This window comes from Pseudocercospora fijiensis (assembly GCF_000340215.1).
Source record: "Pseudocercospora fijiensis CIRAD86 unplaced genomic scaffold MYCFIscaffold_9, whole genome shotgun sequence".
NCBI classification, from domain to species: Eukaryota; Fungi; Ascomycota; class Dothideomycetes; order Mycosphaerellales; family Mycosphaerellaceae; genus Pseudocercospora; species Pseudocercospora fijiensis.
In genome coordinates this window covers 779686-805486 of record NW_006921540.1, presented here as the reverse complement: position 1 = coordinate 805486, position 25801 = coordinate 779686, and the positions used below count along the sequence as shown (strand labels likewise).

The following is a 25801-nucleotide window of genomic DNA, read 5'->3' as shown; positions in this document are numbered from 1 at the left end:
AGAAGGCCTGCTTTAAAGTACGAAACGATTCTTCGGCATCTTCTGTCTATTACTATAGCCCTCTAACAACCTTCTTCTTCCTCTTCCCTTTCTCTTCTAACTTCCCGCTAGCTAACAACTTATTTAATAGGCGGGCGATACGTAAATATCCCTATATAAAACGTCGATAGAAGTTAGCGAAACCTAAGAAGACTTAAACGTCTCTATAACTACGAGGTATAGGCTAATCTTAGATAGCCTTTACCCGCTTTTTATCTATAACGATACCCTCTAGAGTAACAATAAACCCTAAGAATTCTATATACTTAGTATAGAATTCGCACTTAGAAGGCTTAGTATATAGCTTCTATTAACGTAGTCTTTTAAGGACTATCCGGATATACTTATTATACTCTTTAGGGTTCTTAGAATAGATTAAGATATCGTCTAAGTAGACTACGTAGATGCGATTAACTAGTCCTATAAGGGCTTAATTAATATATAATTAGAAAGTAGTAGGGGTATTAGCTAGGCTAAACGGTATAACGAGATACTCGAATAGTCTATAACGAGTCTTAAAAGCCGTCTTCTATTTATCTCCTTCGCGAATACGAAGACGATAATAGGTATCTTTAAGGTCCAATTTAGAGAAGATCTTAGCCTTACTAAGCCGATCGAGAAGCTTACTAATAAGTAGTAACAGATAGCGGTCCTTAATAGTAATCTTATTAAGGCTACGATAGTTAATATATAGACGAACACTACTATCCTTCTTAGGGACAAAGAGGATAGGTACACTGTATAGGGACTTGCTAGGCCGGATCTAGCCTTTAGCTAGAGCCTAATCGATGTATTCGCGGAGTGTCTTTAATTCGTTCTACGAGAGGTTATAAATAGGAAGTTATAAAGGAACTTTACCTACTTCTAGTTTAATAGCATAGTCGTACTAAGAATACTAAGGAATAATACTAGCAAGGTCGGTATTAAAGATATTAACGTAGTCTTTAAATACTTCGGGTACTTCTTAATAAACTTCGGTAGTAGCGATAATAGTATACCAACAGATAGAGCCGGGAAGCGAAGCTAATCTAGAGTAAGGGTCGTAAAGGGTTTTAAACCTAGAATAAGCAACAAGTGCCCCGATCTACTAACGATCTTGTTAACTGCAATCGATAGTAGCAGGATCGCGGTTACCTCCTCCTTAGGCGGAGAGGGTTATAAGAGCCTCTACTACCGGGGTATAGAGGTAGTCTAGAGGTACCTCCGAGGTACTAGCGACGTTAGGATTGTTACCTAGTAGTTCTTTGTTAGTAGTTTCGGGTCTAATAATATACCGGCTATCTTTAAGCTAGAAGGTAGCCGATCCGTTAACGATTACTATAAGAATACGACGGATAGGATTATTCGTAAGGACCTTATAGGAGTCTCCGAGGGGCTTGTTAGGCGCCTTAAAGTAGTCCTCTAGGTCTCCGGTAATCGGGTTCTAGATAAAGGTTCCCTTTCGGAAAGAGATAAGAGGATTAGTATCGGCGAGCTAGTCCTATCCTAAAACTATATCGTATCCTATAAAGGTCCTAGCCTAAAAGGTTTAAGGGATAGTACGCTCGGTACCCGTCTTATCCTTTACTATCGGAGAGAGGGAGTAAGCCTTATAGATCGTTATATAATTATTATCGAGGAAAGTAACTTTCGGAGGGACTAGATCTAGCGGTACTAGGTCTAGGACTTTCGCTATATACTAAGAGATAAGGTTAATTTAGGCACTATAATCGATTAGTGCCTTAAGGGTACGCGTAAGGCCCTTATAAGGCACCTTAACGTCGATAATAATACGTCGTTCTCTTCCTCTAGTATTAGGCCCTAGTCGTAGCAAGGAAAGGGAAGCGACTAGGGCTTCGTATTTTCCGAACCGGTAGAGGCTTAGCTATCTCCGGCGGAGGAATTAGAGGTTAGGTTTGCTAATCCGCCCTAGGCTTAGCCTCGGCTACGGTTTCTAAACTAACCCCGACCGCTACCTCTACCCCTAGGGCCCCTTAGAGGTGCCTACAAGGTACTAGGAGGGGTATCGGTTCTAGAACTAGATGCTTGCTTAGAAGATCCGCCGGAATTGCGAGTATTCTTAGCGGCATCTTTCTTCTTTATAGACTCCGAGTCTTCGATGCGGTATACCTCGTTAAAGAGATTATTAACGGTCTAAAACGAAATTAGCTTATTAATGCGGATAATCTCTACTTAGATATCCTTTAGAAGCTTAGTATAATAGAAGTCGATACGTGCAGTTTTATACGATCTATCTTTAGGAAAACTATGCTCGATTTAGCTTTCGACCTTCTTTATATAGGCGTAGAACTTTATTACTAGTTAATTAGCGTAGTATATAGCACCCTAGTAGGATATAGCATTCTCGGCTTGCTATATAGCTAGAGGCCTAATAGTGTCTTTAATAAGTTCTTTATACTCGGACTATCTAAACTTAGTATAGTTATCTATATACGATTAGATACGCCGTTTAACGGCAGTAGTAATCTCTACTAGTTTAACCTTACTAGTCGCTTATAGAGTGCGTCTAGTACCGTCTCGATCGGTACAATTTATATAGAAGAAGCGGGCCTCGTATACTTAGGCCTACTTAAGAAAAGCTTAGTTATTTATAGTAAGAAGCTCGGGAGGATCTTTCTTAAAGAGCTTAATTAAGGGGTCTCTTAGAGGCCCTAGAGGTACCTACGAGGCGCCGGTAGGACTTGCGGTCTCGTCGACGGTCTCTACCCTCTTCCTTTTAATAGCAATCTTACTCTTAAAGGAGGTAAGGAGATCTATAAGGGTTTTACGCTTCTAAACGTAAGCGTCGAAGGCTTAGCCTTCTAATTCCTCTAGTAGTAAGGCATCGAGGGCATTAATAAGTCGAGAAACTCGATTAATATTATTCTTTACCGTCTACTAGGTATTAGCCTAAGGGTTTAGGTCCTAATCCTCTTCTTTAGGACCGGATTCCGTATAGCTACTTATACGGGAGCTACGAGGTCCCTTTAAGGTACTTATAGTATCGTCCGGAGTAGTATCGTTATCTTCTTCGTTATCGTCCTAAAGTTAGTCTCTAGGTCTAGTAGAGAATGTTTATTCTTCTACTAAAGGGTTTATATTAGAACCTTTTCCCTTAGATAACGATATACCGGTTCCGCCGGTAGCCCTACCGCTTCCTTTAGGAGGCATAGTACTAATAAGTAGGTAGTACTACGTTAGGAGTAGGTACGCTAGTTAGAGATGCTTTCGGGTAGCTTAGAGGTACTTCGAAGGAGCCTAGTAGGTACCGACGACGTAGATACTACTACTTAGAGGTCGTACTTAGTACGGCTATACTCCTAAGGAGGATTTAGAGGCGATATTCTATAAGGAAGTAGTATATAGGGAGTATTAATACGAGTAAATAGTAGTCTTAGTATTTAACGATATCGCTTAAGGAATAAGCGATTCTCGAGGTAGGAATAGGCGCCTTATCCTATAGTACTAAGAGTTAGGTAACTCGGGGTTACCGGCGAGGCACCTCTAGGGTACCTTGTAGATGCCTAGTAAGGGTCTCGGCGGTATAGAAGGGTATTCTCTTATACTTATAACCTATTATAATTAAGCTAAGTAGAATAAGTTATTAATTAATTAACTATAGAATTATATAAGGAAAGGAATTAAGTTTCTATCTAAGCTAGAGGCTATATATATCGCTAGGAAATTAGGCCTTAGCACTTGGCAGTGCTAACTAATCCACAACAATATCTAGGTCCAAAAATAAGCTTTCCAATCCCTGGTTTGTCGGCCCGACCTCCGATCCAAAGGGCTTCGTTTCAATATGCAACATTTCTCCTGGTGAAGGAAGGACGAACACCACGCCATCGCCAAAAATGAACCTCCTTAATCAAAGCTGGGACATACTCACAAATCCCAAGCACACAAGATGGCTCGCACCTCTCCAAATCCTCGGCGACGCAGCATTATGCGCCCTCATCATCTCCACGGTTCCTTGTAAGCACAAAATCCCTCCACCAACACACACATCTCCCACCTCCCTCAGCTCCTAACAAAAGGGATATCACCAGACACAGAAATTGACTGGAAAACCTACATGCAACAAATAACCCTCTACCTCCGTGGCGAAAGAACCTATTCCAAAATCTCCGGCGACACAGGTCCTCTCGTCTACCCAGCCGCCCACATCTACATCTACACCACCCTCCACAACCTCACATCTTCCGGCGAAAACATCTTCCTCGCACAAACCCTCTTCGCAGCCCTCTACTTGTTTACTCTATACATCGTAATCCAAACATATCGACAAGCTGGCGTACCACCTTATATATTCCCGTTACTAAGTTTGAGTCGGAGGGTTCATAGTATTTTTATGCTGAGGATGTTTAATGATTGTTTTGCGGGGATGTTTTTGTTTGCGGGGGTTTATGCGTTGCAGAAAAAGTGGTGGGGGGTTGGGGCGGTGGTGTATAGTTTGGGTGTTGGGGTCAAGATGAGTTTGGTGTTGGCTTTGCCGGCGGTGGGGGTTGTGCTTTGGTTGGGAGTTGGGAGGGATAGGGCGATTTGGCAGGGGCAGGTGATTTTGGTGGTACAGGTGAGTGAGGTTGTGTGGAATGTTTGAGATTTTGGATGGTGCTGATGATTCTGTAGATTTTGCTTGCTTTTCCGTTCATTGCTGGAGCGTTGACTGGAGGGAATACTTCCGCCAAGGACTATTTCTCTCGAGCGTTCGAGTTCTCTAGGGTCTTCCTATACAAGTGGACTGTGAATTGGAGATTCGTGGGTGAGGAGAGGTTCTATTCGAAAGGATTCTCGTACGGACTACTGGCTGGACATTTCTTCTTGCTGTACACGTTCATCACGACTCGTTGGCTCCGTCCGTCCAACTGGAGTTTGCCAGAAGCCATTGGAGCTCTCGCGAAACCACCATCGAAGGAACATCAAGCCAGGATCTCGAGGAGGGTCACGCCGGACTTCATTTTGACTTCTATCCTGTCCGCTGTGATGATTGGGTGCTTGTGTGCTCGCAGCCTGCATTACCAATTCTTCGTCTACATCGCTTGGTCGACACCATATCTGCTGTGGAGGAGTGGCGTGCATCCGGTGCTGATATACATCATATGCGCTGCACAAGAGTATGGCTGGAATGTGTACCCGAGCACAAACCAAAGTTCGATGATTGTGGTCGGCTGTCTTGCATTGACCGTTGTTGCGACCTGGCTGGGCACGGGCTCCAGTTCTGATTGTCGCAAGGACGGAAAGGCGCAAAAGCAGAACGGGCATGTAAAGCATGAGCATGCAGAATAGCAATGCAAATCTCAGTCTTCATCTTCGTCGTCAGTCGGCATTTTCGGCCCTTGATCTTCTTCCTCGTCACTTTCTCCACCATACACCTCCTGCTTATTCTTCTCAAACGCCTTAGGCCAATATGTCATCTTCCTCCACCTCTTCTCATCTCTCACGATGTTGACGATCTCACCTCCCAGCTTATTGCCACGATCAGCTAGGGCAGTCGTGTCTACAACAACATAATTCCCTCGCTTGATCCAAATCGTAGATCGGAACTTCGAAGGAAGCTCGGCTAAGATGGGAATTAATACCTCGACCTCGTGATCAGCCGGTAGCTCTAGATTGTACAAATTGTTCCCGGCCGCACTCTTAACACGAGCGATTTTCTGGCCTTGCGGCAGGTCATCTGGCGGTGTCAAGGTTTCTTCTGCCACAGCTTGAATGTTGCGTTTTGGCTTTGGCATTTTTCTTCTTCTCCTGCAGGCCTGACTCGGCTTCGAAGTGGAATTCGTGATTGGCTTTTGCCCTGCTTGCGAGCTGTCCCGATTGTAGCTTGTGTTGCTCGAAAATGAGGCTGGAGCTTGCTCCGGTAGAATACCCGTTGTTCCGTGGTGTACAGCAGCTGTCGTGATTTGCAGATGCGAGATTTTCTCTTTCCAGCTCCAGTTTTCTGCTTCTGCTTCCCCGGTATCCAATTCCAGTGCCTGGTGACAAGGTCAGACTGTTGTAGAACGAAAGCTTCGGTCTGGCCACTGTTGTCAGGATCGAGCGGCTCCAAACGGTCAATTGATATTGCACATACAAGTTCTCTTTCGCGTGTCCGGGTTGTAGCTCCCAGATAGGGCAGTACCTTGTAGATGCACATGCAGGAGAGATGTCCCCCACGCATTAGATCTCCCTCCGCCGTCGCTTATGCTTCTAGCGCGGCTGGGAGTATCTTGAGGGTGTACAGCGTACAGTTGAGACCGTCACCATTCCATCATTTGTCGACAACCTGCATGCAGTAGTTCTTGATGTGCAGGTGAGCTCGTGGCGAATGATGATAAGGGGATGCAAGCAGACACGGTCATGTACGCACTGCCTGCTCACCGCCGTGATGAACGTGAGTCTGAGGAGCTCGTGAGGTGAATTACCTTTCCCCGTGCGTCAAAGCTTGCCGCCATTGGTTGAATGGGGAGCAGAATCGCGACAGTGTGCATTCACTGCCGCCGATTGCGTGCAGCGATACCAATTCACGTGTCGTCTTCTACGGCTCAGAAGCAGGCTGATAAGCGTTGCACGGGAGCAGAGGCGTTGTGGGAGGCGATGTTGTGAAGAAGTGTTTTCCACCACCACAACGTCTGTTTGTTCTCGACATTTGGGTTTGCGGTTTGTTTACATCGCGGCGGACATATAAACACTGGAGCCTCGTCGACCTTGCTCCCATTATTATTCGAGACAGACTGCCACGGTCGTGAGTGGAGAGACGTGTCTCAGCGGGCGTCATTGGATAGCGCAGACGCCGTGCAGCTGTCGGTCAGTCCAATGCTGCGACTCTTTCGATCCATCAGCAGAGGGCGACGCGAAAAGAGCACCGACGCCCGCAGCAATAACCAGAACCAGAACCAGGGCTGGTCGGCCTTCGCTTCACCCCCAGAACGATCGCGATATCGTCGAGTCGCCCAGCACGCCGAGATCGATGACGCTTTCGACGAAGACGAAGACGACGACGACGAATATTCCCCCCGCCATCACGCAAATGGCGATTACTTCGATGGAAACGGCGGCGGCGGCGAGTACGATGACATTGACGATGGAGACGGAGAAGAGGACGAAGACGCGGTAGAAACGCCACTGCTACCTATCTTCTCGGCAGCACATCTCGACAGGCTGCCTCTGTACAACATAACACATGCAATCAGATTGCTGATTGTGCAAAAATGCGAGACGACGTTGTCTTGGGACCAGCTGCGTAGTCCGCAGGTCAGTCAATTCCTCGTCAAGCCCATACAAGGCTCAATCCGAGCGGATCATTTCAACAGAGCTACACTATGTGCGCTGCTCGCGAATTGCCTGCAGTTTCAGAAAGAGGGTCAGATGAATCCCGGCAATGTGGGCGTGTCGAGAACGAGGGCACTTGTCAGCGAGCTTTTGGCAATGCGTCTGCTGAGAGAATTCTCCACCCGAGAATTGATCGATTCGCTTTCATACGACTTCGATCCTCTACAGGGCATGGTCGATCCGGCGACAGCTGCGCCAGGACAAGCCGTTCGCAATGCGAGAGCTCAAAGTAGGTTCGCGAGAGTGAGCACTATTGAGATTGCTATTCGAGCAGAAGCAAAGCGCTTCCTCGCACACTCTTTGGTCGTGCAGCATCTCGAAGCTATCTGGGCCGGCAACATTGTCTTCCACTCCGAAGCCGACAATCTCCACAGGAAACATCGCCAGTCTGAAGAAGAGCGACGAGGGCGTGCAGCGGGATACGGGACTACGACAACGGCGAGCGACCTGCCAGCGGATAATGTTCTCTCTCGCAAAGGCCACGCTAGCAAGCTGCCAAGTAGGCGCTCGGAGACACCAGTATCACGTCGGACCGTGACACTGTACAATCCCAAGGATGCATCGCTTTTCAAGCTCAGCCGTCTACGTGTGCCTCGATACAGGCAGATCTTCAGCACTCTGAGCTTTGCCATCATGCTTGGCCTATTCATTGCTGTCTTGGTCGACAGAAGCTTGAACATCACGCCATTGGAAGTGGTCCTGTGGTTCTGGAGCATCGGCTACATGCTGGATGAAGTGGTCGGATTCACCGAACAAGGCTTCGGCTTGTACCTTCTAAGCTTCTGGAACGCCTTCGATCTCGGCATCCTCTTCTTCTTCGTCGTCTACTACTGCCTTCGCCTCTACGGAGTTGTGCTGGCAGAGTCGGGCAAGCACAGGATTGCCGGCATTGCATACGACGTACTGGCTGCGAACGCAATTCTCCTGTTCCCACGCCTCTTCAGTGTCCTCGACCACTATCGCTATTTCTCGCAGCTGCTCATCGCCTTCCGCATGATGATGCAGGATCTGATGGCCATCCTGGTGCTGATCGTGATTTGCTGCTCCGGCTTCTTCGTCGCTCTTGCCTTGTCGTTTGCCGAGACGCGCGACGCGAGTGGCGTCGTGTACTCCCTGTTCCAAATCTTGATGGGCTTCACTCCGGCTGTGTGGGATCACTGGGCTTCGTACAATGTGCTCGGTCGCGCGATTATGGTCGTTTTCTTGACCATCTGTCACTTCCTCGTCGTCACCATCTTGATCACTGTCATGACTAATAGCTTCATGGCAATTGTCAAGAATGCGGAAGAGGAGCATCAGTTTCTGTTTGCCGTCAACACCATCTCCATGGTCAAGTCTGATGCATTGTTCAGCTATATCCCGCCCTCGAACGTGTTCGGCTGGTTTCTCAGCCCGCTGCGATACATCATACCACTCCGACAATTCGTGAAGCTCAACCGCACAATCATCAAGGGAAGCCACTTCCCCATCCTGTTCGTCATTTTCTCCTACGAGCGCACCATCATGTCACGGACCGCGTATGCACCTCTCGATCTGATTGAAAGGCAGTCGTCTCGCAAGACCCCAGCGGCTTTGAGCGGACACAAGCCATCAGAGCCGTATACGCCAGCACACCGGCTTCGAGAGCCATCCGTCATCAGCTTTCGGAAAGACCGAGCCTTAGAAGAAGTGTTCCGGCGACCTTTCAGAGGCGATACCGTACGCACGACTACTCGAGAGATGGCGATTGAAGGGCGTAACTCAGTCACTGCTGTGGACCGGTGGATGGCTGAAGCTGATCATGAGGGAGGTGCTAGCCCGCCCGATGAGCAGCCCAGAAGCGTTCTTGAGCGGCTTGAGCATCGCCGACCGAAATTCAAGCGTGCCAATACTGCAGATCGACGAAGAGGATTTGCCAAACAATCGAGAGATTTCTCCACGGCCACTCGAAGCATCGCCAGTGATCCCGACTTTATGTCTGCGCATAAGAGACCTTACAGAATAGTCGAAGAATCCGAAGACCCAAAAGCGAGCGTTGAGACCCTCCCTATCGACACCGAAGCGGATGGCGACGATGAGATTAATGATGAGTCGGATATAGGTGGGCCAGCTTTGGGCGAGAGCGCCATATCCATCTCCAATCGGACCCCGCACAGCGAGAGCGAGGCAGAGTATTTCCAGACGCCGACTGGGCCTAATAGTCCTATAATGCAACTGTCTCATGCCGCCCAAGCCCGCCTGCGATACTCGCCTGAAGTGACTCGTGGTCCTCAGTCGTCTTCGCCGAGCAAGTTCAAGGCAGTAGAGAGATGCCATCATGATCGACAAGCATCGAGTGGAACCATTCTCTTCGCGCCACAAGTTGACTACGACTCGTCCGTCTCAAACCAGCAGCCTCAGCAAGCCACTGGCTTCAAGAGGACAAGCGGTGCGACAACGCCCACGCCGAACTTGCTTGCGCCTGGCAAGCCTGGTACGCGGACTCCTATCAGGAAGCCGACTCAGCAAGCGAAAGCACGACCCATCATGCCACCACGTGAAAAGACTGGGCCGAATCTTACCAGCATCGGCGGCATGGCTTTCCTTGATATGCCTCGCCCGCGCCAAACGTCGTTCAATGCACGAGCGTTGGATCTTGCGAGCGAGATTGGTGACAACAGACCGAATATCGACGCTGGCGGCATCTCTGGCATGCCTGCCTCATTCTCGGAGCAAATGATGCGCGAGCGAGAGCTTCGTCGCATGGCAGAAGAGGAGCGCCGGCGCAGCGAGGAGGAAGAAAAGGGCATGGTCAATCGCATCATGCTTGCTCGGATGCATACTCTTGAAGAGGGCTTCCGTGAAGTGCTCAAGGAGATCAAAGATATGAGCCAGAACGCCAATTCCTCTAGGAGGGAGAGTGAGGCAGATTCCACGGGCCATGTCAAGCATCTCAAGACCGGCAGACCGAAAATCGAGACGCGAGATCAACCCGCTGCCGCAGGATGGCAGACACCGAAGACACCTATCGGCCGCATAGGCGGAAATGAGAAGTACAAGAAGGCATCACCGAAGAAAGTGGTGCGTCAAAATAGCAAGAAGGGCAAAGACAGCGATCGACCGGGAAGCAGCGGCCTCGACGTTGCAGTGCGCACAGCTTCTAGCGAAGGAGAAGCCCAGCAACGATTGAATCTGTATGCGCGCCAACAACAACATCCTGGTGAGGCGCCAAGCCCGGAATCAGTCAGGAGCATCATTGAGCTGCCCAAGGAGGAAGCAGCGGCAGAGCAGAGCGCCGGCGAAGGCGCTTCCAATAAACCGAATACAGCACGTCCCTCGACGGCCATCCGGACAGAAGACTTGATAGATGATGAAACAGCGGGGAGGAGACCGGATAACGAGTAAAAGTGGAGGAGGTAATAGATGATCTGGTTTATACATTGCGGCGGCGTTTGTACGACTATAATGTGAAGGCGACACGTCTGATTTTACGGGCTTTGTGTAATAAGATGCATATGGGTGGGTTGCGGCGCTATCTCTTGTGCGTTTCAGCGGTGGCATCCATTCTGTGCTTGAGTGTTTTGCGGATAATCGACGGACAGGATTTCGATGTGAATTTCTTCCTTTCTACATTTCTTGTGACCCAGAGTGGTGAAGCGCCATAGCAATACCGACGGCAACGATATTAGGAGAGTATATCTGAAGACGTAAATGGAGTCGAGGCTCAGAAGCTTGTCGATTTGAACGAAATGTCTACTAACACCTTCACAGCTTCAGAGAAACTACGATAGGCCCCGACCTTACTACGGCTTGCCGTTGCGTGTATACAGCTTTGCATAACGTAAGGCTGTTGAGAAAGGGCAGTTTGATGCTACCTTATCGATATTCATTCTACGCCATCTCTCCTCCTCATCTCCATCATTCGACGACTAATGATACGAAACCGCATTCCTCCTCTCCCAGCGCTGTCCATTTGCCCGAAAATTTCGATCACGCTCGTCTGCTGATCGACGAATGGCTTCGTCCTGGGTGTAGAGACGATGACGATGACGGCTCTGACCACGACTACGACTTTGATCAGGAGCGTCGTAGCGAGTGCTGGCACGGTTTTCTGCGTTGCGACGCGTACCTCGATGACGACTTCGGCTGCGGCTGCGGCTGCGGCTTCTGCCACGCGCGAGGAGTAGATCGGCAGGTATCGTCCTGGCCGGCTGAGTTGATCGCCTTTCCGAGCCACGTGTCGAGTCGGAGCGGCTTGGAAGATCTGGAGAGTCGTAGCTGGTGTCCGAGTCGGACAGAGCTGGGCTTGGCAGGAATGGTGTTGAGGATCGAGATGTTGAGCGAGAGCGAGAGGGTGAGATGGCGCGTGGAGAGTCGTGTCTGTTCCGACGATTTTCGACGGGTCGAGGAGGAGCGCCAAACTCTGGGAATGGTGTTGAGGATCCAGATGTCGAGCGCGAGCTCATGGCGCGTGGCAGATCCGGAGAATCGTGTCTGGTGCGTCCATGGGTGAACCAAGCTGGTACAGACGCGTCGCCTGATAGAGCGGGACTGGGCCAGAAAGCATTGGTTGAGCGCGACGAGGGGCGGGAGTGTTGAGCATCGATGAAATATGGAGTTGGGGGCCGATCGCGAGTGCTGGAGAAGCCATTGCCGTTGAATGGGTCGGAGTCGTCGTATTGCTGTTGAGCGAAACCAACTCTCAGAGAAGCGCCTGAGGGATGGGTACGGCGGCTTCGTGAGTGTGGTCGTAACCGATTGCGGATGGGAGGCGAATGAGGACCTTCGTCGAATGTGGGCTGCTCCCAGTCTTCGATGAATGCACCATTTGGTCGAGGCGCGAAGTAGTACTGTCATGCTGGTCAGTCAATCATGGATTATAAAATTTTGATCCGCCGACTCGAGTGCTTGCCTTGACCCTCCGATCATGATCTCGTTTCTCTTTCTCTGCCTTTTCGCGAAGCCATCGCTCGGTACTGTCGGATCGACGAGGTGTGCGCTCGACTGCGCGCTGAGTCAACAGCTTTTGAGCTGTGTACTGGTCATATCTCGATCCCATCACGGCTGGTTTCGGGAGGTGTGTCTAGATCGAACAAGGAGATGAAGACGAGAGTTATCGTGTTAAATACCATGATCTTGCGAGTGAAGTTGTCCTGTGTTGTCGAGGGCAACAAGTCCGTGCGTTCACCAAGTGAATGAGTTGTCCTTCACGTGCCTGGTCCATCACCTTGTCCGTTCACCTATATTTCGCCATTCAAACGGCTACGAGACCTTCATTCCTGAGGGAAGGTTCAATTCCCATATGCAGAGGTTGCCATAATGGTCGGGGACATGTTGTTTAACTGCAAAACAAAATCTTGTGATTGCAGGTTCAAAGAAGCAGCTTCTCTCTTGAACGCGGGCGGTGATCAGGTCGATGGAGCGAGAGACAGAATTGAATGTGTTTGGGTATGGCGTTGTCTGTCGCGTTACGCTTTTTGCCATCTTCTATGTGATCGTGCAGCTTGGTCAACCAGGAGGTAGCTGGCAAAAACCGCTATAGATCGTCAGCGCCAATCTTTACACGCAAACGATATTCTAGAGTCTTATTGATGTCTTGTCATTTGCGGCCATTACGTTTTGTAGAATTCCCAACAAGAGAACATGTGCTGAAAATTTTGTAGACAGGATGGATGGCTGCCAGCGACCTAGAAGCACCTAGATCAGTGGCATAGGACCCGAAACATCTATTGTAGCACTCTGGCAGCTTTGGCACAGCAAAGACATCTTCAATGTCTTGCTGGTTTTGTTTGACTGGCTTTGTCAAGGCGAACAGCTCAGACCTATAAATGCGATCAGTGCAGATGACTTGGACTATTCGGACGATGGATTTAGGTTGCAATATATTCATGACGTTGAGTATTCACGGCCTTGAATTAAAGGCAGTGAGCCTCTTGGTAAGCTTCGTCATCCGTAGCGGACGGTTGCTGCTCCTTCACGAAACCAGTCATCATTGGCTAAGCTCTCTTCAGTGGACGCATAGTTGATGATCGTACTTTTTGTAGTGGTATAGGCGTGGTACGCATCTGCTTGGCATTCAGTATTGCAGAAACGCGTGAAATGCACATTTTGCTCACCGATGCCATTCTCGCTCCCGACGCCCGAGCTGCCGATTCCTCCCCAGGGACTGCTTGGGTCATTGCGATGGTGTGTATTGACTGAAAGGTTAGCTTATGATCTACGCAGGCAACGGCCACAAGAACCTACTCCAGCAGATCCCAGACTCGATTTGGTCAGATATGCGATAGGCTTGAGACAAGTCGCTCGTCCATACCGCAGCACCAAGTCCAAATTCGCTGTCATTGGCAAGTCGAATAGCTTCATCCTCACTACTGGCGCCTACTACAACGATCACAGGCCCAAACGCTTCGTCACGCCAAATCCTTTGTTCGGTGATTTTCGCCGATGTTGAATCTATGAGGACTGTGGGAGGGTAAAAGTAGCCTTTGCTGAAATCGGTGCCATCGAGCTGCGATACACCCTCAAGCAATGCGCCTCCAGCCAGTATCGTGATACCATTTGCTTTTGCCTCGTCGACAAGGGCGATAACGTTGCCAAGCTGTCTCCGAGATATCATGGGACCCATCATTGAAGCAGCATTCGTTGGAGAGCCCATCCTTCGCTCTATCGATTCGCATTTGATCCTCAACTTCTGCAAAAAGTCGGACATGATACTGTTCTCCACGATAATTCGAGTGGCAGCGATGCAAGTTTGACCACTTGCAATGAACGACCCAAACGCGACTCCGTTGACCGCAAGATCGATATCGGCATTCTTGGTCACAATGACTGGCGCTTTGCCACCTAGCTCTGCTGTGAAATGTGCCAGGTTTGCACCAGCGATCGCGCCGATCGCTCGACCAGACGGTGTGCCGCCTGTAACATCCACCTTCTTCACGAGAGGGTGTGACACTAAAGCCTTGCCAGTGGTAGCCCCATAGCCAGGCAGAACATTGAATACTCCGGGAGGCAGGCCGACCTAAGCAAAGCATTATTAGCAGCTCTCAATGGAGCATCAGTCGTGATATCTCACTTCAGCGAATAGCGGTCCAAGCAGGATTGAAGTCAGCGGAGTCAGTTCGGAAGGCTTGAGGATCACTGAGTTACCCGCCGCAAGCGCAGGTGCGATCTTTTTGACAGCGATCAAGAGTGGATGATTGAAAGGCGTGATCTGCACCACAACTCCAAGTGGCCTTCTATCGATCCAGTTATGAAGCTTGCCAGATGTTGGCAGGACTGGACGTTCCTCGGTCCTTATCAAGGCAGCGTAGTACTTGAACCATTTGATCAGAGAAGGCACTTGTGCATTCATTTCCCGAATCGCACGTCCAGTCTGCTCGACTTCGAGAGCAATCAACTCTGGAAGTTTTGCGGTGAGCAGCTGTGCAATTCTTTCCAGGACGTCGGCTCGATGGTGCCTGTCTGCTCGCGACCAAATGCCGCTTTTGAAGGCATCGTGAGCGGTCCGAACGGCCGTCTCGACATCTGCATCAGTAGCCGCATGGCAACTTGGGGAGGTCAGCAGCAATCCAGGATCGCCATCAAGTATGGACACTCGTACTGCGCGAAGATCTCGCCCTTTGCGGGATTCTCAATGGGTATGCTTCTTCAGGTCAACTATGTTGACGGTATGGCATCTCTGGCTAGAACGCACAGGTCTGCTGAAGTGGTCACTTCTCCTCCAGCGATCCACAGAGGATAGACTTTTGCCGCCATCATGAGTATCCTCGGGAAGGAGATGGCTGGAAGAAGTGTGGTGACAAGAGACAGCTGAGTGTAGGAGTGTAATGCGCCTCGCCTATATAGCGCCGGCCAAGGCGATCATTGATAGGACCTCATCAATGTTCTCCATCAAAATTGACTGGCGCCTTCCGGTTGGCAAAACTCCGACGAAAGCATCAGACCATTCACATATGCTCCCGCACACGTATATCCTCCTCCATACCCAATCGCCCTGCTGGAATCGTGTCAACATGGAATCCAGGCACCCAGGTCAGACCGGCTGTCATGTCGCCTGTGATCAGTGTCAGTACACGCTCCAATACTCAGCATCGATGACTTGCTAGGATCTATACCGACAATGCTAGCAGGAAAGATGACCTGGCTGCCAATACCGGGCGTATTTTGCTTCTGATTGCCGGTATCTAGCAACTCTAGGCTTCCTTCTCCCAACAATGTAGATTTTCTTGGATGCAAGAGCATGAGACATCCTGCGGCCACGCCCAGAGCCGGGCCCAGTCACAACAGCGACATGATTAGGAAGGCGGAAAAGATCGTCGTTGTTGATGTCGGTCATGGTGGGCGTACATCAGCTCGGATACCGGGTCAAGTGGAAGCTAGGATTGTCTGGAGTACATTTTCAGGCGTGAAGTGCAAAACTGCCATTAGATGGAACCCTCGTCGTGTCCCTCGAACAAGCCATCGCAGGACCTTTCTGCACCCGCCAACTAGCAGACCTAGGAGCGCGAGTAATAAAAGTCGAACGTCCCGGAGCCGGAGATTTCAACAGATACCACGACACCCGAGTAAAAGGCCTCTGCTCACACTTCGTCTGGACAAACCGAAGCAAAGAGAGCCTGGCCCTCGACCTAAAACAACCCTCCGACCTCTCCGCCCTAAAAACAATCCTCGAAAAAAGCAGACATCCTCGTCCAAAACCTCGCCCCGGGCGCAACAGAACGTATGGGTCTCGACTACAAAAGTCTCAAAGGAACCCACCCCTCTCTAATCGTCTGCGACATTTCCGGATACGGAAGTACAGGCCCCTACCGCAACAAAAAAGCCTACGACCTCCTCATCCAAGCCGAAGCAGGCTTCTTATCCATCACAGCTTCACCCGGTCAGCCGGCAAAATCCGGAATCAGCATCGCAGACATCGCCGCGGCAACAACAGCCTTCCAAAACATTCTCGCCGCGATACTCCAACGCTCTCAGAACGGTGGTCGGGGAGGTTGTCGTTTGGATGTGAGAGTATGTTAGAATGTACGACGGAATGGATGAGTTTTCACTATAATGGTGCAAACCCACCCCCGTTAGCGGGGCGCGGAACATGCGAGTATTTATCCTTATGGTCCGTTTCAATGTAAGTAAGGATGGAGTTGTCATGTTAGGAATGCAGAATAAGAGGGAATGGAAAAAAAATTTTTTGTCGAGAACATTTTGAGGAACGAGGATACTTTTGCGGGATGAGAGGTTTTCGGAATACGAGTTTGAGGTCGCAGAATCGAAGGGTTTTGAAAGAGGTGATTGAGGTTGTGTTTCTTTTTTTTTTCTGAGGAGACGGAGAGTTTGCTGGAGAAGTTGCAGGAGAATGGGATTGCGAATTCGAGGTTGAGGGATTTGGAGGGGGTTTGGGAGCATCCGCAACTTGAGGCTAGGGAGAGGTGGGTGGAGGTTGAGACGGAGAATGGGATGATTCCGACTTTGAAACCGGCGGGTGCTCCGGATGGATGCGAGGTGAGGATGGATGCTGTTCCGAGGGTTGGGCAGCATAGTGAGGCGATATTCAAGGAGTTTGGGATCGAGAGGTAGATGTTGCCAAGGATTTTTTGCATCTGGTTGGAATTCTAGGCTGCTACTGTATTACTCTAGGCTCTGGGGTATCTCTAGGGGCCATGGGTTTGTGTTGCGCAGTCAAAAAATATTGCCACGCCGATATCCTGAAGCGAGCGCGATTTCGAACTCAGGATCATGATCTTATCTGCCTCCCTCCACTTCGCGATTTTGAGCTCTTCGATCGCGGCACGCCAGAGAGGTCTTTGATATCCGTACGAGCTGACCACTAGTCGAATCTCGCTATGAGCATATCCATCTGATCCTCGATGTTCTTCAATCCAGTAATAACATTCGTATCAGGACCTTTACCGGGCGTCCAAGCAGCGTGCGCGAAATCAATCATTTTGACCGCATGCGTCGTAGGCAGGGACTCCTCCTCCTCCTCTTCTTCCTCCTGAGATTTCTTGACTTCGAAAGTCGTCGGCGCGCGCTCATCCACCCTCGGAGTTTTCGGATCGCCACCCATCAGCGTATCCAACGCATCAGCATCACCCTCATACACGATCAGGATACTCGCACTATACATCCTGGACTCCGATCTCTCCAGACTGTGTCTCGCCTTCGTAATCTCCGCCAAAATCGTCTCAAGAAGTTCCCTCGCATCCTCTTTCCTGACGGCGCCGGCGCCAAGACTACTGAAAAAAGTCGCAAACCCATCCTTCACATTCTCCGCATTGAACTTCCGCCCGTAGAATTTATCGTAAATGTCAAAAGAATTTCCATTCCACACTTTCATGCCCGCGATTCGGAAGTTTAGAGATCCACTCGTCGTTTCCGCCGCCACTTTGTCGAGCCGCGAAGCTTTCTCGGCTTTCGTCTGCTCCGGATCGTACAGCACGGCGCCAAGCTTGAGATCCATGACGTTGGCACGTTTGAAGCCGTGTTCGAGGTTCTCGAGCACGATGGCGGTCTCGGAGGCGATTTTCTGGCCGTGGAGGAGGTTTTGGTCTTTTTGGTCTTGCGTGAGTGCTTCGTCGGATGCGGCTGTGACGGCTGGAATGGTGGCGGGTGCGCCGAGCGAGAGCGTGCCCATGAATGTTGGCATTAATTCGTAGAATTTCGGATGGTGTTGTAGGCTTTCTTGGTAGAATGCGATCTCGGCTTGGGTGCATGGTTTGATGATCAGTTCGCCGGACTCGTCGGACAAGACTCCATCGTGGCCTGCAGCGGCGTGCTCGAAGGCTTTCAGCTTGGCTGAGTCCAGCTTGGGCGCTGCGTTGGAAGCCATGATGATATGATGTGCTTCTCCCTTCTGCGTGAGAGAGCGTTGCAAAGAGTGGACGTGTCGTCGAGTTGAAGAGTTGGCAAAGTAAATGGATGTGGCGGCGGCGACGGCAACGATAATTAAATATGAGGTGCAGTGGCCTGCGATCTTCACATGGCAGCTGGGAATCCTGGTCGAAAGCTTGGCGCCGACAACTGCAGGGGTGGCAAGCGAGCGAGCGAGCGTTACACCGACATGAGGCTATCTCGGCGCCTGTTTCGCGCTTGCTTGATCGATTCTCAGACAGGCAAATATTTGCTCGCTACGTGTTGAGATACATCTCGTATTGCATGAACCGATGGTCATACAAACGTTGACTTATGCCTCCACCTCCACCTCCGCCCCCATAACCCCAACAGCATCAAGATCAATTTCAGGCTCCCTCGCCCTCACCCAAATCTTGGCAGCAGGATTCGCAAGCATGGTCACCCCAAACTCCAGCCAGTCCGCATCTTTCGGATCCTCGAACTTGAAGTCATACTTGACGATCAAATGCATCATCGCAATCTTGACTTCATTCGCCGCGAAGAATCTTCCGGGACAAGCATGCTTGCCGTGCCCGAAAGCCGTGAATTCGGGACAAGTACTGACGAGGAGACTGCTGTTTTGAAATGGTGTCTGCTTGCGCCGCTCTACGAATCTCCAGGCATTGAATTGATCGTGGTCATCGCCCCAGATGTCAGGCGACCACATTTGGTGCGAGGATACCGCAGTGTCTGTGCCTTTGGGGAGGTTGAGTCCGCCGGGGAGAGAAACGTTTCTGGTTGCTTTGCGCGCCATGAATACCATTCCAACCGGCTTGAAGCGCTGGGTTTCCTTCAAGAAGGAATCGAGGAGGCGAACTTCGGTTAGAGCTACTTTCTGCCAACCGTACTTCTGCAGCACTTGGATAACCTCCTCGCGAAGATGTGGAATCACATCAGGGTACTTGCAGAGGTTGAGGATAGATTGGCCGAGTAGGTCGGATGTCGTGTGAATCGCTGCGTTGGTCAGTGACAGCTGAATATCAACGTCTTTATACGGTCGTCCTTTGGCGGAGGTGCGAAACCACTCGATGCTGTCGTCCGGGACATCAGGCTTCCTTCCCTCCTTCGCTGCACGGGCAATTTCCTCATTCCTTGCTGCAATGTAAGGCTCCATGAGCTGCTTTGCCTGTCTCCGATCCTCACGAGTTTGCCGAGCGAGCGGATGGAACCTTTCAACAATCCACCAGAGAGGGCGAGGATATGACTTGACTTTATCGACAGCACCGAACAGATTGCTGGTATACTCTCGAGAGATCCGAAGCCATGTCTCGTCACTAGCGAGTGGATCGCCTACAAAGATGCGCGCAGACAATCGAGCGACCCATTTGAGGACATCCCCACGAAGCCATACTTCGTGCCACTCCTTATTATTGCCCCAAGTATCGTTCAGGGCGCCAGTCATCTCTCTGGAGATTGGAATGGTAAATCGTGGGAGACTGCGAGTGAGGCCCTTCATGATTGCCTCCTCGAAGTGGCCGGGCATAGAAGTAGTACCATCTAAGCCTTTAAAGGTTTCGAAGTGGCTCAGAAAATGCTGTATCACCTGCGTTAGCCTCGCATACAGTAAAGGTAGAGTGGAAGCCGTATCAGAAGTTCAACATTATGCTTGGGACCCGATACTGGCATCCGGCATGGAGCCGCACTTCTAGTGATTGCACCTTTGCTGAGTGTTCTCATAGGGAAAGATGGGCTCTGCTTACAGTTGTCGTGAACGCGATGAAGCTGAGTCCATCTTCCTTATTGACAGCTTCAATATACTGCGGTGGAAGTAAGACTGTCTTATCAACCTCCATTCTCAAATAAAATGGCCTTTCCCCAAATTTCTTAAAGCCATCCTGTATCAGCTTCTTCGCATGAGATAGGTATTGCGTCTTGGCCTTATCACCGAATGGATCCCATGGGAATTTATTGATAGTTGGCAGCTTCGGTCGTCTCAGTCTTGCGATAATGTACTGCAAGACCTGCGCACCGAGCAAGACGGTGATCACGACTGCAGCATAGAGTCCCAGACTCGGTGCTTTTGCCTCCGTAAGCTGGGCGAGAATGTGGTGAATAGCGGCATTCGGCGCGTTGAGCTGAAGTGGCTCGCCGCTGGAGTTGAGCTCCGTTGGGGTGTCCATATTGTTGTTGATGTCGCGATAGTGAACATGTCAATCCATCGCAGACGCCGGTGCGATTATACGTGAAGTGCAAGTAATAGCTTCATCAGCTCGTATGGTTACGAGATGTCTCCGTTGCTGGGAACCCTTGTTGCGATAATCCCTGTCTGGTAATCACGACAACTTCCCGGGGGGACATTAAGGGCATGATCTAGCAAGATTTCCTGCAGTCTCTGGATCTGCCTTGCATTAGATAGTGGTTTCAGACACTTCCCAGTCAACACTCAACACCAACGGCGAATGTACTTGAGGAAATTTTGTTCAGAACAGCGGTTGTGATCCTTGTATTCCCGAGCTATGCAAGTGCTCACTATCAGCCTCCACAGTGCTTCTTGGTTGCGATGTTCCGGGTGTGCTACCTTGGCGTCTGGGATTGATTGCTCTCCTTTGGTACAGCTCGATGTTCTTCCGATCAAGGTCGTCATTACCGCCAAGCTTATGCAGCTGACACCATGATGCACCGAGTATGCCAATTGGCTAACGCAGGTTGCGAGCAGTGGCACATTGAAGCGTAAGGCCGCAGACACATTTGAAAGATTTTGCATTCACGCTGCACTACAATACATCAATACAAGGCTTCATTTCGTTCTTGATATTACCTGACTGTGGTATCCGCTTCGTAGCTCGACATCTCGGTCTGCTGTCTAGAATATGAGATCCTCGTCAGCTTCGTCTCCCAGCACGTTCTTGGTTGCACTTTGGTCCTGGCCTTGAGTGTCGTTCTCTTTGTCGCTGTCCCTCCGCTTCTTTTTTCGTTCTTCCTCTTCCTTGGCTTGCGCCCTCTCCTTCAAACCTTTTACCTTCTTCAATCTGAAGAATTCTTCTCGATCCATCTCATCCAGCTCTGAATTGATGTATTTGATCGTTCTCTCGGTCCGTGGTATGATGACGTGTTCACTGAGTCAAGGTCAGCATGGGTATAGGATGGATTACGATGTCAACGTACATGGCGTTCACTCTCCGGTTCACAATCTTTATGACCTCGTCCAGAATTACGAACGCAGTCTGCAACGATGCAAGCTCGACCAGCGTCTCGACTGCGCGTGTATATGTCTCTCGGCACTTTTGTACCTGCTGACCACCCTTTCCAAGACCAGTCATTGCGTATTCGCTGACACCTTCTTGCTGAAAACTTTCAAAGGTTGGCAGAAATACACCAGACACATTCTCCTGCTTTGTTCGCACGCGGAACTTGGCTTGCCGCGCTGACTCTACAATCTGATATGCAAATCCAGTATTTCCAACGGCATACGTGACTTCGGCCAGCGAGAATGCTGCTATCTGCATCACGCGACCCATCTTTCGTTTCGCTTCATCGATTCGGCGTGTAATTTCTCGAAATCGCTTGGTGAGGGCTTCGGACTTGCGCTTGAGCAGATCGTGGCCGATTTGGGCGCCTTTCAGCTTTGACTTCATCTGCGCAAGAGACTGACGGGTCGGGAAGACGGCTTCTCTGTCCTATAAGCGATAGCATTGTCAGCTGCGATCGTGACGTCTGGTAGCAGAAGCTATGCGCACCTGGCCCGACATGTTGGAAAGATGTCGTAGGTGCAATTACGATGAAAGGGAGATGTTGTGATGCCGAAGGTCAGACGGTATGTTGAGTACGATTGGTTCCGCATGTGAAAGCGAGGGCAAGTGAAGTGGCCTGGTGGTGTCAATGAGGGAGATGCAAGCCCCAGCTCCCGGGAAGCTTGAGGGCAAAGTGGAGCATGGCGGAGCGGATCAACGAAAGAAAGCCAACCTTAAATCTCAGGCTTCATTTTCGTGCCGGCAGTTGCCGCCTGGCATCGCGCGCATAGCGCGTGCCCTTGAGAAGTTCGCCGGGCTCGTTCTTGCCATGATCAAGAGCCTTAGTTTCTCATCCCTCGGCTTGCCAACACGCCGCAAGTCTGGCGGCCCCAACGAGTTCCTCACTATGGCAAACCTCGCCGCGACCACGAAGACTGCACCGCCGCAGCAACAATCCATGCTCTACCTCATCTCGCACAATGACGAGATCTACGAGAACGATATTTTGCGCAGCGCTGGCAACGTGAGGGCTTGGCTGGACTATGCACACTTCAAGCGGCAACATGGCACGTTGCTCGAGCAATCATTCGTGCTCGAGCGCGCCTGCAATGCGCTGCCCCGAAGCTACAAATTGTGGAAGATGTATTTGGAGCTGCGCGCAACCCATTTGAAGGGCAGGAATCCGGCCAAATGGAAGGCGGAATACCAGAAAGTCAATGCCCTGTTCGAGAGAGCCTTGGTGCTGCTCAACAAAATGCCGCGCATTTGGGAGATGTATCTGGAGTTTCTCATGTTACAGCCGCTCATCAGCTTCACCAGACGGACCTTCGATCGTGCACTACGAGCGCTGCCCGTGACACAGCATGGTCGCATATGGAAGCTCTATAGACCCTTTGCGACCAGCGCAGGTGGAGAGACGGCGGTCAGGGTGTGGAGGAGATATATCCAGCTGCATCCCGAGTACATCGAGGACTTCATAGAGCTGTTGGAACGGGAAGGCCGCTACACAGAGGCCGTGCAGCGCTATATTGAGATCCTGAACAATTCGAAATTCAAGAGCAGGGAAGCAAAAGGTCCGTTTCAGCATTGGACCGAAATGCTGGAGATTTTGATCGATCATGCCCGAAAAGTGCCGAACCCCGTACCATTACTAGATGGTCGCGCAATCGACGTCGAGACCATTGTGAGATCAGGCCTTGAACGCTTTCCGGACCAGCGAGGCATCCTCTGGGTAGGCCTGGCCAGATACTACATCAACCTGGGCAATTACGAACGCGCGCGAGACATCTTCGAGCAAGGCATCACAACCGTCATGACAGTCCGAGATTTCAGTGTTGTGTTCGACACTTACGCCGAAGCAGAGGAAGCCCTGATCTCAATCAAACTCGAAGAATCTGCCGCGCGACAACAGAAAGGCAAGGTGGATGAAGACGCAGATCTTGATCTCGATATTCGCATGATGCGCTTTGAGCAACTCATGGACCGCCGGCCTTTCCTGGTGAATGACGTGCTCTTGCGACAAAATCCTCACAATGTCAATGAGTGGCGGAAACGTGTTGCTCTATGGGGCGATAACAAGCAGATGGTGGTGCAAACTTATGCAGACGCGATTGCTGCAATTGCACCAAAGAAAGCCGTCGGCCGCTTCCACGAGCTCTGGGTCAACTACGCAAAATTTTACGAAGCTGGCGGGGATCTCACGAACGCGCGGATCATCATGGAGAAAGCCGTCAAGGTACCATACAAATCAGTTGCGGAGCTTGCAGAATGCTGGACCGAATGGGCGGAGCTAGAGCTTCGGAATGAGAATTTCGACCAGGCCGTCAACATTATGGCGACCGCGACCAAGGCACCAAAGAGGAGCAACGTCGACTACTTTGACGAGACGCTTTCGCCGCAGCAGAGAGTGCATAAATCTTGGAAACTATGGTCTTTCTACGTCGATCTTGTGGAGTCTGTATCCTCGTTAGAAGAGACGAAGAAGGTTTATGAGCGGATCTTTGAACTTCGCATCGCCACGCCGCAGACAGTCGTCAACTATGCCAACCTGCTCGAAGAGAATGAGTACTACGAGGAATCGTTCAAAGTCTACGAGCGCGGCCTCGACCTCTTCTCGTATCCTGTCGCCTTTGAACTCTGGAATCTCTACCTCACCAAAGCAGTTGACCACCGGATATCCATCGAAAGATTACGCGACTTGTTCGAGCAAGCGATTGAAGGGTGTCCACCTCGCTTCGCCAAAACACTCTTCCTGATGTACGGCGCGCTGGAGGAGGAGCGTGGTCTTGCACGACACGCCATGCGGATATATGAACGCGCAACACGTGCTGTTGCGGACGAAGACCGCGCCGAGATGTTCGAGTTCTATATCACTAAGAGTGCTTCGAACTTCGGACTCACGTCAACGCGATCGATATACGAACGCGCAATCGCTGCTTTACCAGATAGGGAAGCTTCGTCAATGTGCATAAAGTTCGCAGAAATGGAGCGTCGGCTCGGCGAGATCGATCGCGCACGAGCCATTTATGGCCATGCATCACAATTCTGTGATCCTCGCGTTAACGCTGAATTCTGGCGGAAATGGGAAGCGTTTGAAGTACAGCACGGCAACGAAGACACTTTCAAGGAAATGCTGCGAATCAAGAGATCCGTGCAGGCCCAATTCAACACGGACGTCAACTTCATTGCATCACAAGCAGTGGCAAGACAGCAAGCTGCCAGTGGTCAGACAAATGGAGCTGCAGAAGACAATGACGAAGTAGAGATGTCAGGCGAGAAAGTCGATGCCATGGCTGCTCTTGAAAGACAAGCAAGAGCGCCGGCCGGCTTCGTTGCAGCTTCGAGCGGTCCAGAAGGTGGTAATCGGCCAAAGGTCAACCAGGATCAGGAGAATCGTGCTGTTCCAAACGCTGATGAGATTGATATTGACGATGACCTTTAGAGTAGGCGAGTTGCTACGTTACAGCGGAGCGGTATCCATAGCCATCTCGAATGGACGGCAGTATCCTCATCCAGACCTATCGGGCATGTTACACAAGAACTTTGTCTTGGTAGTTTGCCAAGTGGTGTAGCGAGCTGCACTGCCAATGTTCTAGAGTCGTATTTTCGCGCTGGGGACGGCAGGATTCGTTAAAAATACATAGCGTGGCTGAGCTCACCGGTGCAGCTTCAGCCCCATCTGCTTGCATCTGCATTCTTGTCGCTCGCTCAAACGAACGACATGAGAGCAGACAATGTCACAACACCGCGAGAGTGATGAGGCCTTGAATTCCAGGCAGCGCATGAGCTTGCACGCCTTACGCACAATCACCTCACCAGCGATCCGGACAAAACGAAAACTGGCCCGCCGTCGCACGAAGTTGCAACCATTCCATCACGAGCCATTGACGGACCCAGCAAGGCAAATCAGATTGTTCCGCATCTTGCCTGAGAGTACGGATACTCAACTTAAGCTGCAATTGGAAACACATGACCTTGATGCGGACCTCGCGAAAACCGGCATTCCCAATGTCGCACCTCCCTTCGTCGCCGTATCGTACATGTGGGGTATCAAGACTAGAGTACAAAGCATCACAGTCAACGGCAAGTCGCTGGATGTCACAGCCAATTGCCGTTATGCGCTCTGGCAAGCCTTCCGGTGTCCGCTCGTACCGCTGGATGGCCATATATGGGTCGACAGCATCTGCATAAATCAAGGCGACCTGCGAGAAAAGTCCGAACAGGTGAAGATTATGGGGTCCATTTATCGCAAAGCAACGAATGTTCTCGCTTGTACTGGAAATCATAGCGACGATAGCGAGTACATATTCGAGGTCCTGAACGACCTACAAGCGACTAGATGGCCGTGGCCGAGCGACCGCGGCGGCAGTCTGCAGGAGCGACTCGGCTTCAGCACTTCTGACGACGACGAAGCATATGGTCGCTTCGTCCTTGGTTTTCAAGAATTTGAGCAGCGAGCCTAT

At 50.6% G+C, this 25801-nt stretch overlaps 12 protein-coding genes across 12 annotated transcripts; 6 read left to right on the top strand and 6 right to left on the bottom strand.

Moving 5' to 3' along the window:
- Nucleotides 1-3872: 3872 nt before the first annotated feature.
- MYCFIDRAFT_190681 (glycosyltransferase family 58 protein) lies at nt 3873-5304 on the top strand (the record flags this gene model as incomplete). The annotated part of the gene is made up of 3 exons (XM_007932575.1): nt 3873-3993; nt 4068-4525; nt 4648-5304. The coding sequence occupies 3 exons, from the start codon at nt 3873-3875 to the stop codon at nt 5302-5304; spliced, it is 1236 nt and encodes a 411-aa protein (XP_007930766.1).
- An 11-nt stretch (nt 5305-5315) lies between these two features.
- Nucleotides 5316-5750, bottom strand: MYCFIDRAFT_64332 (uncharacterized protein; the record flags this gene model as incomplete). The annotated part of the gene is made up of 1 exon (XM_007932439.1): nt 5316-5750. The coding sequence occupies one exon, from the start codon at nt 5748-5750 to the stop codon at nt 5316-5318; it is 435 nt and encodes a 144-aa protein (XP_007930630.1).
- A 1060-nt stretch (nt 5751-6810) lies between these two features.
- On the top strand, nt 6811-10179 carry MYCFIDRAFT_144515 (calcium channel non-ligand gated; the record flags this gene model as incomplete). The annotated part of the gene is made up of 1 exon (XM_007933000.1): nt 6811-10179. A coding segment is annotated over one exon (3369 nt), but the record flags the coding sequence as incomplete, so codon positions are not given.
- Nucleotides 10180-11170: 991 nt separating this feature from the next.
- On the bottom strand, nt 11171-12251 carry MYCFIDRAFT_80791 (uncharacterized protein; the record flags this gene model as incomplete). Its single annotated transcript, XM_007932574.1, has 3 exons — nt 11171-11707; nt 11811-12134; nt 12249-12251. 3 exons carry the CDS (start codon nt 12249-12251, stop codon nt 11171-11173), a joined length of 864 nt encoding a protein of 287 aa, XP_007930765.1.
- A 979-nt stretch (nt 12252-13230) lies between these two features.
- MYCFIDRAFT_144318 (uncharacterized protein) lies at nt 13231-15039 on the bottom strand (the record flags this gene model as incomplete). The annotated part of the gene is made up of 6 exons (XM_007932573.1): nt 13231-13352; nt 13401-13481; nt 13531-14302; nt 14357-14831; nt 14885-14926; nt 14978-15039. The coding sequence occupies 6 exons, from the start codon at nt 15037-15039 to the stop codon at nt 13231-13233; spliced, it is 1554 nt and encodes a 517-aa protein (XP_007930764.1).
- Nucleotides 15040-15642: 603 nt separating this feature from the next.
- On the top strand, nt 15643-18139 carry MYCFIDRAFT_216620 (uncharacterized protein). The gene is made up of 3 exons (XM_007932571.1): nt 15643-16293; nt 16600-16779; nt 16915-18139. The coding sequence occupies exons 1-3, from the start codon at nt 16006-16008 to the stop codon at nt 16930-16932; spliced, it is 486 nt and encodes a 161-aa protein (XP_007930762.1). The 5' UTR covers nt 15643-16005; the 3' UTR covers nt 16933-18139.
- On the bottom strand, nt 16874-18139 carry MYCFIDRAFT_212366 (uncharacterized protein). Its single transcript, XM_007932572.1, has one exon. It carries the CDS (start codon nt 18104-18106, stop codon nt 17105-17107), a length of 1002 nt encoding a protein of 333 aa, XP_007930763.1. The 5' UTR covers nt 18107-18139; the 3' UTR covers nt 16874-17104.
- Nucleotides 18140-18460: 321 nt separating this feature from the next.
- MYCFIDRAFT_80786 (uncharacterized protein) lies at nt 18461-19961 on the bottom strand (the record flags this gene model as incomplete). The annotated part of the gene is made up of 2 exons (XM_007932570.1): nt 18461-19702; nt 19869-19961. The coding sequence occupies 2 exons, from the start codon at nt 19959-19961 to the stop codon at nt 18461-18463; spliced, it is 1335 nt and encodes a 444-aa protein (XP_007930761.1).
- Nucleotides 19962-20315: 354 nt separating this feature from the next.
- MYCFIDRAFT_178515 (uncharacterized protein) lies at nt 20316-20930 on the top strand (the record flags this gene model as incomplete). Its single annotated transcript, XM_007932569.1, has 5 exons — nt 20316-20338; nt 20369-20437; nt 20483-20602; nt 20645-20747; nt 20793-20930. The coding sequence occupies 5 exons, from the start codon at nt 20316-20318 to the stop codon at nt 20928-20930; spliced, it is 453 nt and encodes a 150-aa protein (XP_007930760.1).
- Nucleotides 20931-20971: 41 nt separating this feature from the next.
- On the bottom strand, nt 20972-21857 carry MYCFIDRAFT_64329 (uncharacterized protein; the record flags this gene model as incomplete). The annotated part of the gene is made up of 3 exons (XM_007932438.1): nt 20972-21224; nt 21274-21785; nt 21846-21857. 3 exons carry the CDS (start codon nt 21855-21857, stop codon nt 20972-20974), a joined length of 777 nt encoding a protein of 258 aa, XP_007930629.1.
- Nucleotides 21858-22296: 439 nt separating this feature from the next.
- MYCFIDRAFT_37172 (uncharacterized protein) lies at nt 22297-24780 on the top strand (the record flags this gene model as incomplete). The annotated part of the gene is made up of 1 exon (XM_007932334.1): nt 22297-24780. One exon carries the CDS (start codon nt 22297-22299, stop codon nt 24778-24780), a length of 2484 nt encoding a protein of 827 aa, XP_007930525.1.
- Nucleotides 24781-25120: 340 nt separating this feature from the next.
- On the top strand, nt 25121-25609 carry MYCFIDRAFT_144752 (uncharacterized protein; the record flags this gene model as incomplete). Its single annotated transcript, XM_007932567.1, has 1 exon — nt 25121-25609. A coding segment is annotated over one exon (489 nt), but the record flags the coding sequence as incomplete, so codon positions are not given.
- Between the last annotated feature and the right edge of the window lie 192 nt (nt 25610-25801).

Excerpts from the sequence above, each read along its gene's own strand:
- MYCFIDRAFT_212366 (XM_007932572.1), bottom strand. The coding sequence starts at position 18,106 with ATGGCTTCCAACGCAGCGCCCAAGCTGGACTCAGCCAAGCTGAAAGCC.
- MYCFIDRAFT_216620 (XM_007932571.1), top strand. The coding sequence starts at position 16,006 with ATGGGTCTCGACTACAAAAGTCTCAAAGGAACCCACCCCTCTCTAATC. Across the intron at positions 16,294-16,599 it reads GTTGTCGTTTGGATGTGAGA|GAGACGGAGAGTTTGCTGGA; the intron begins GTATGTTAGAAT and ends TTTTTTTCTGAG.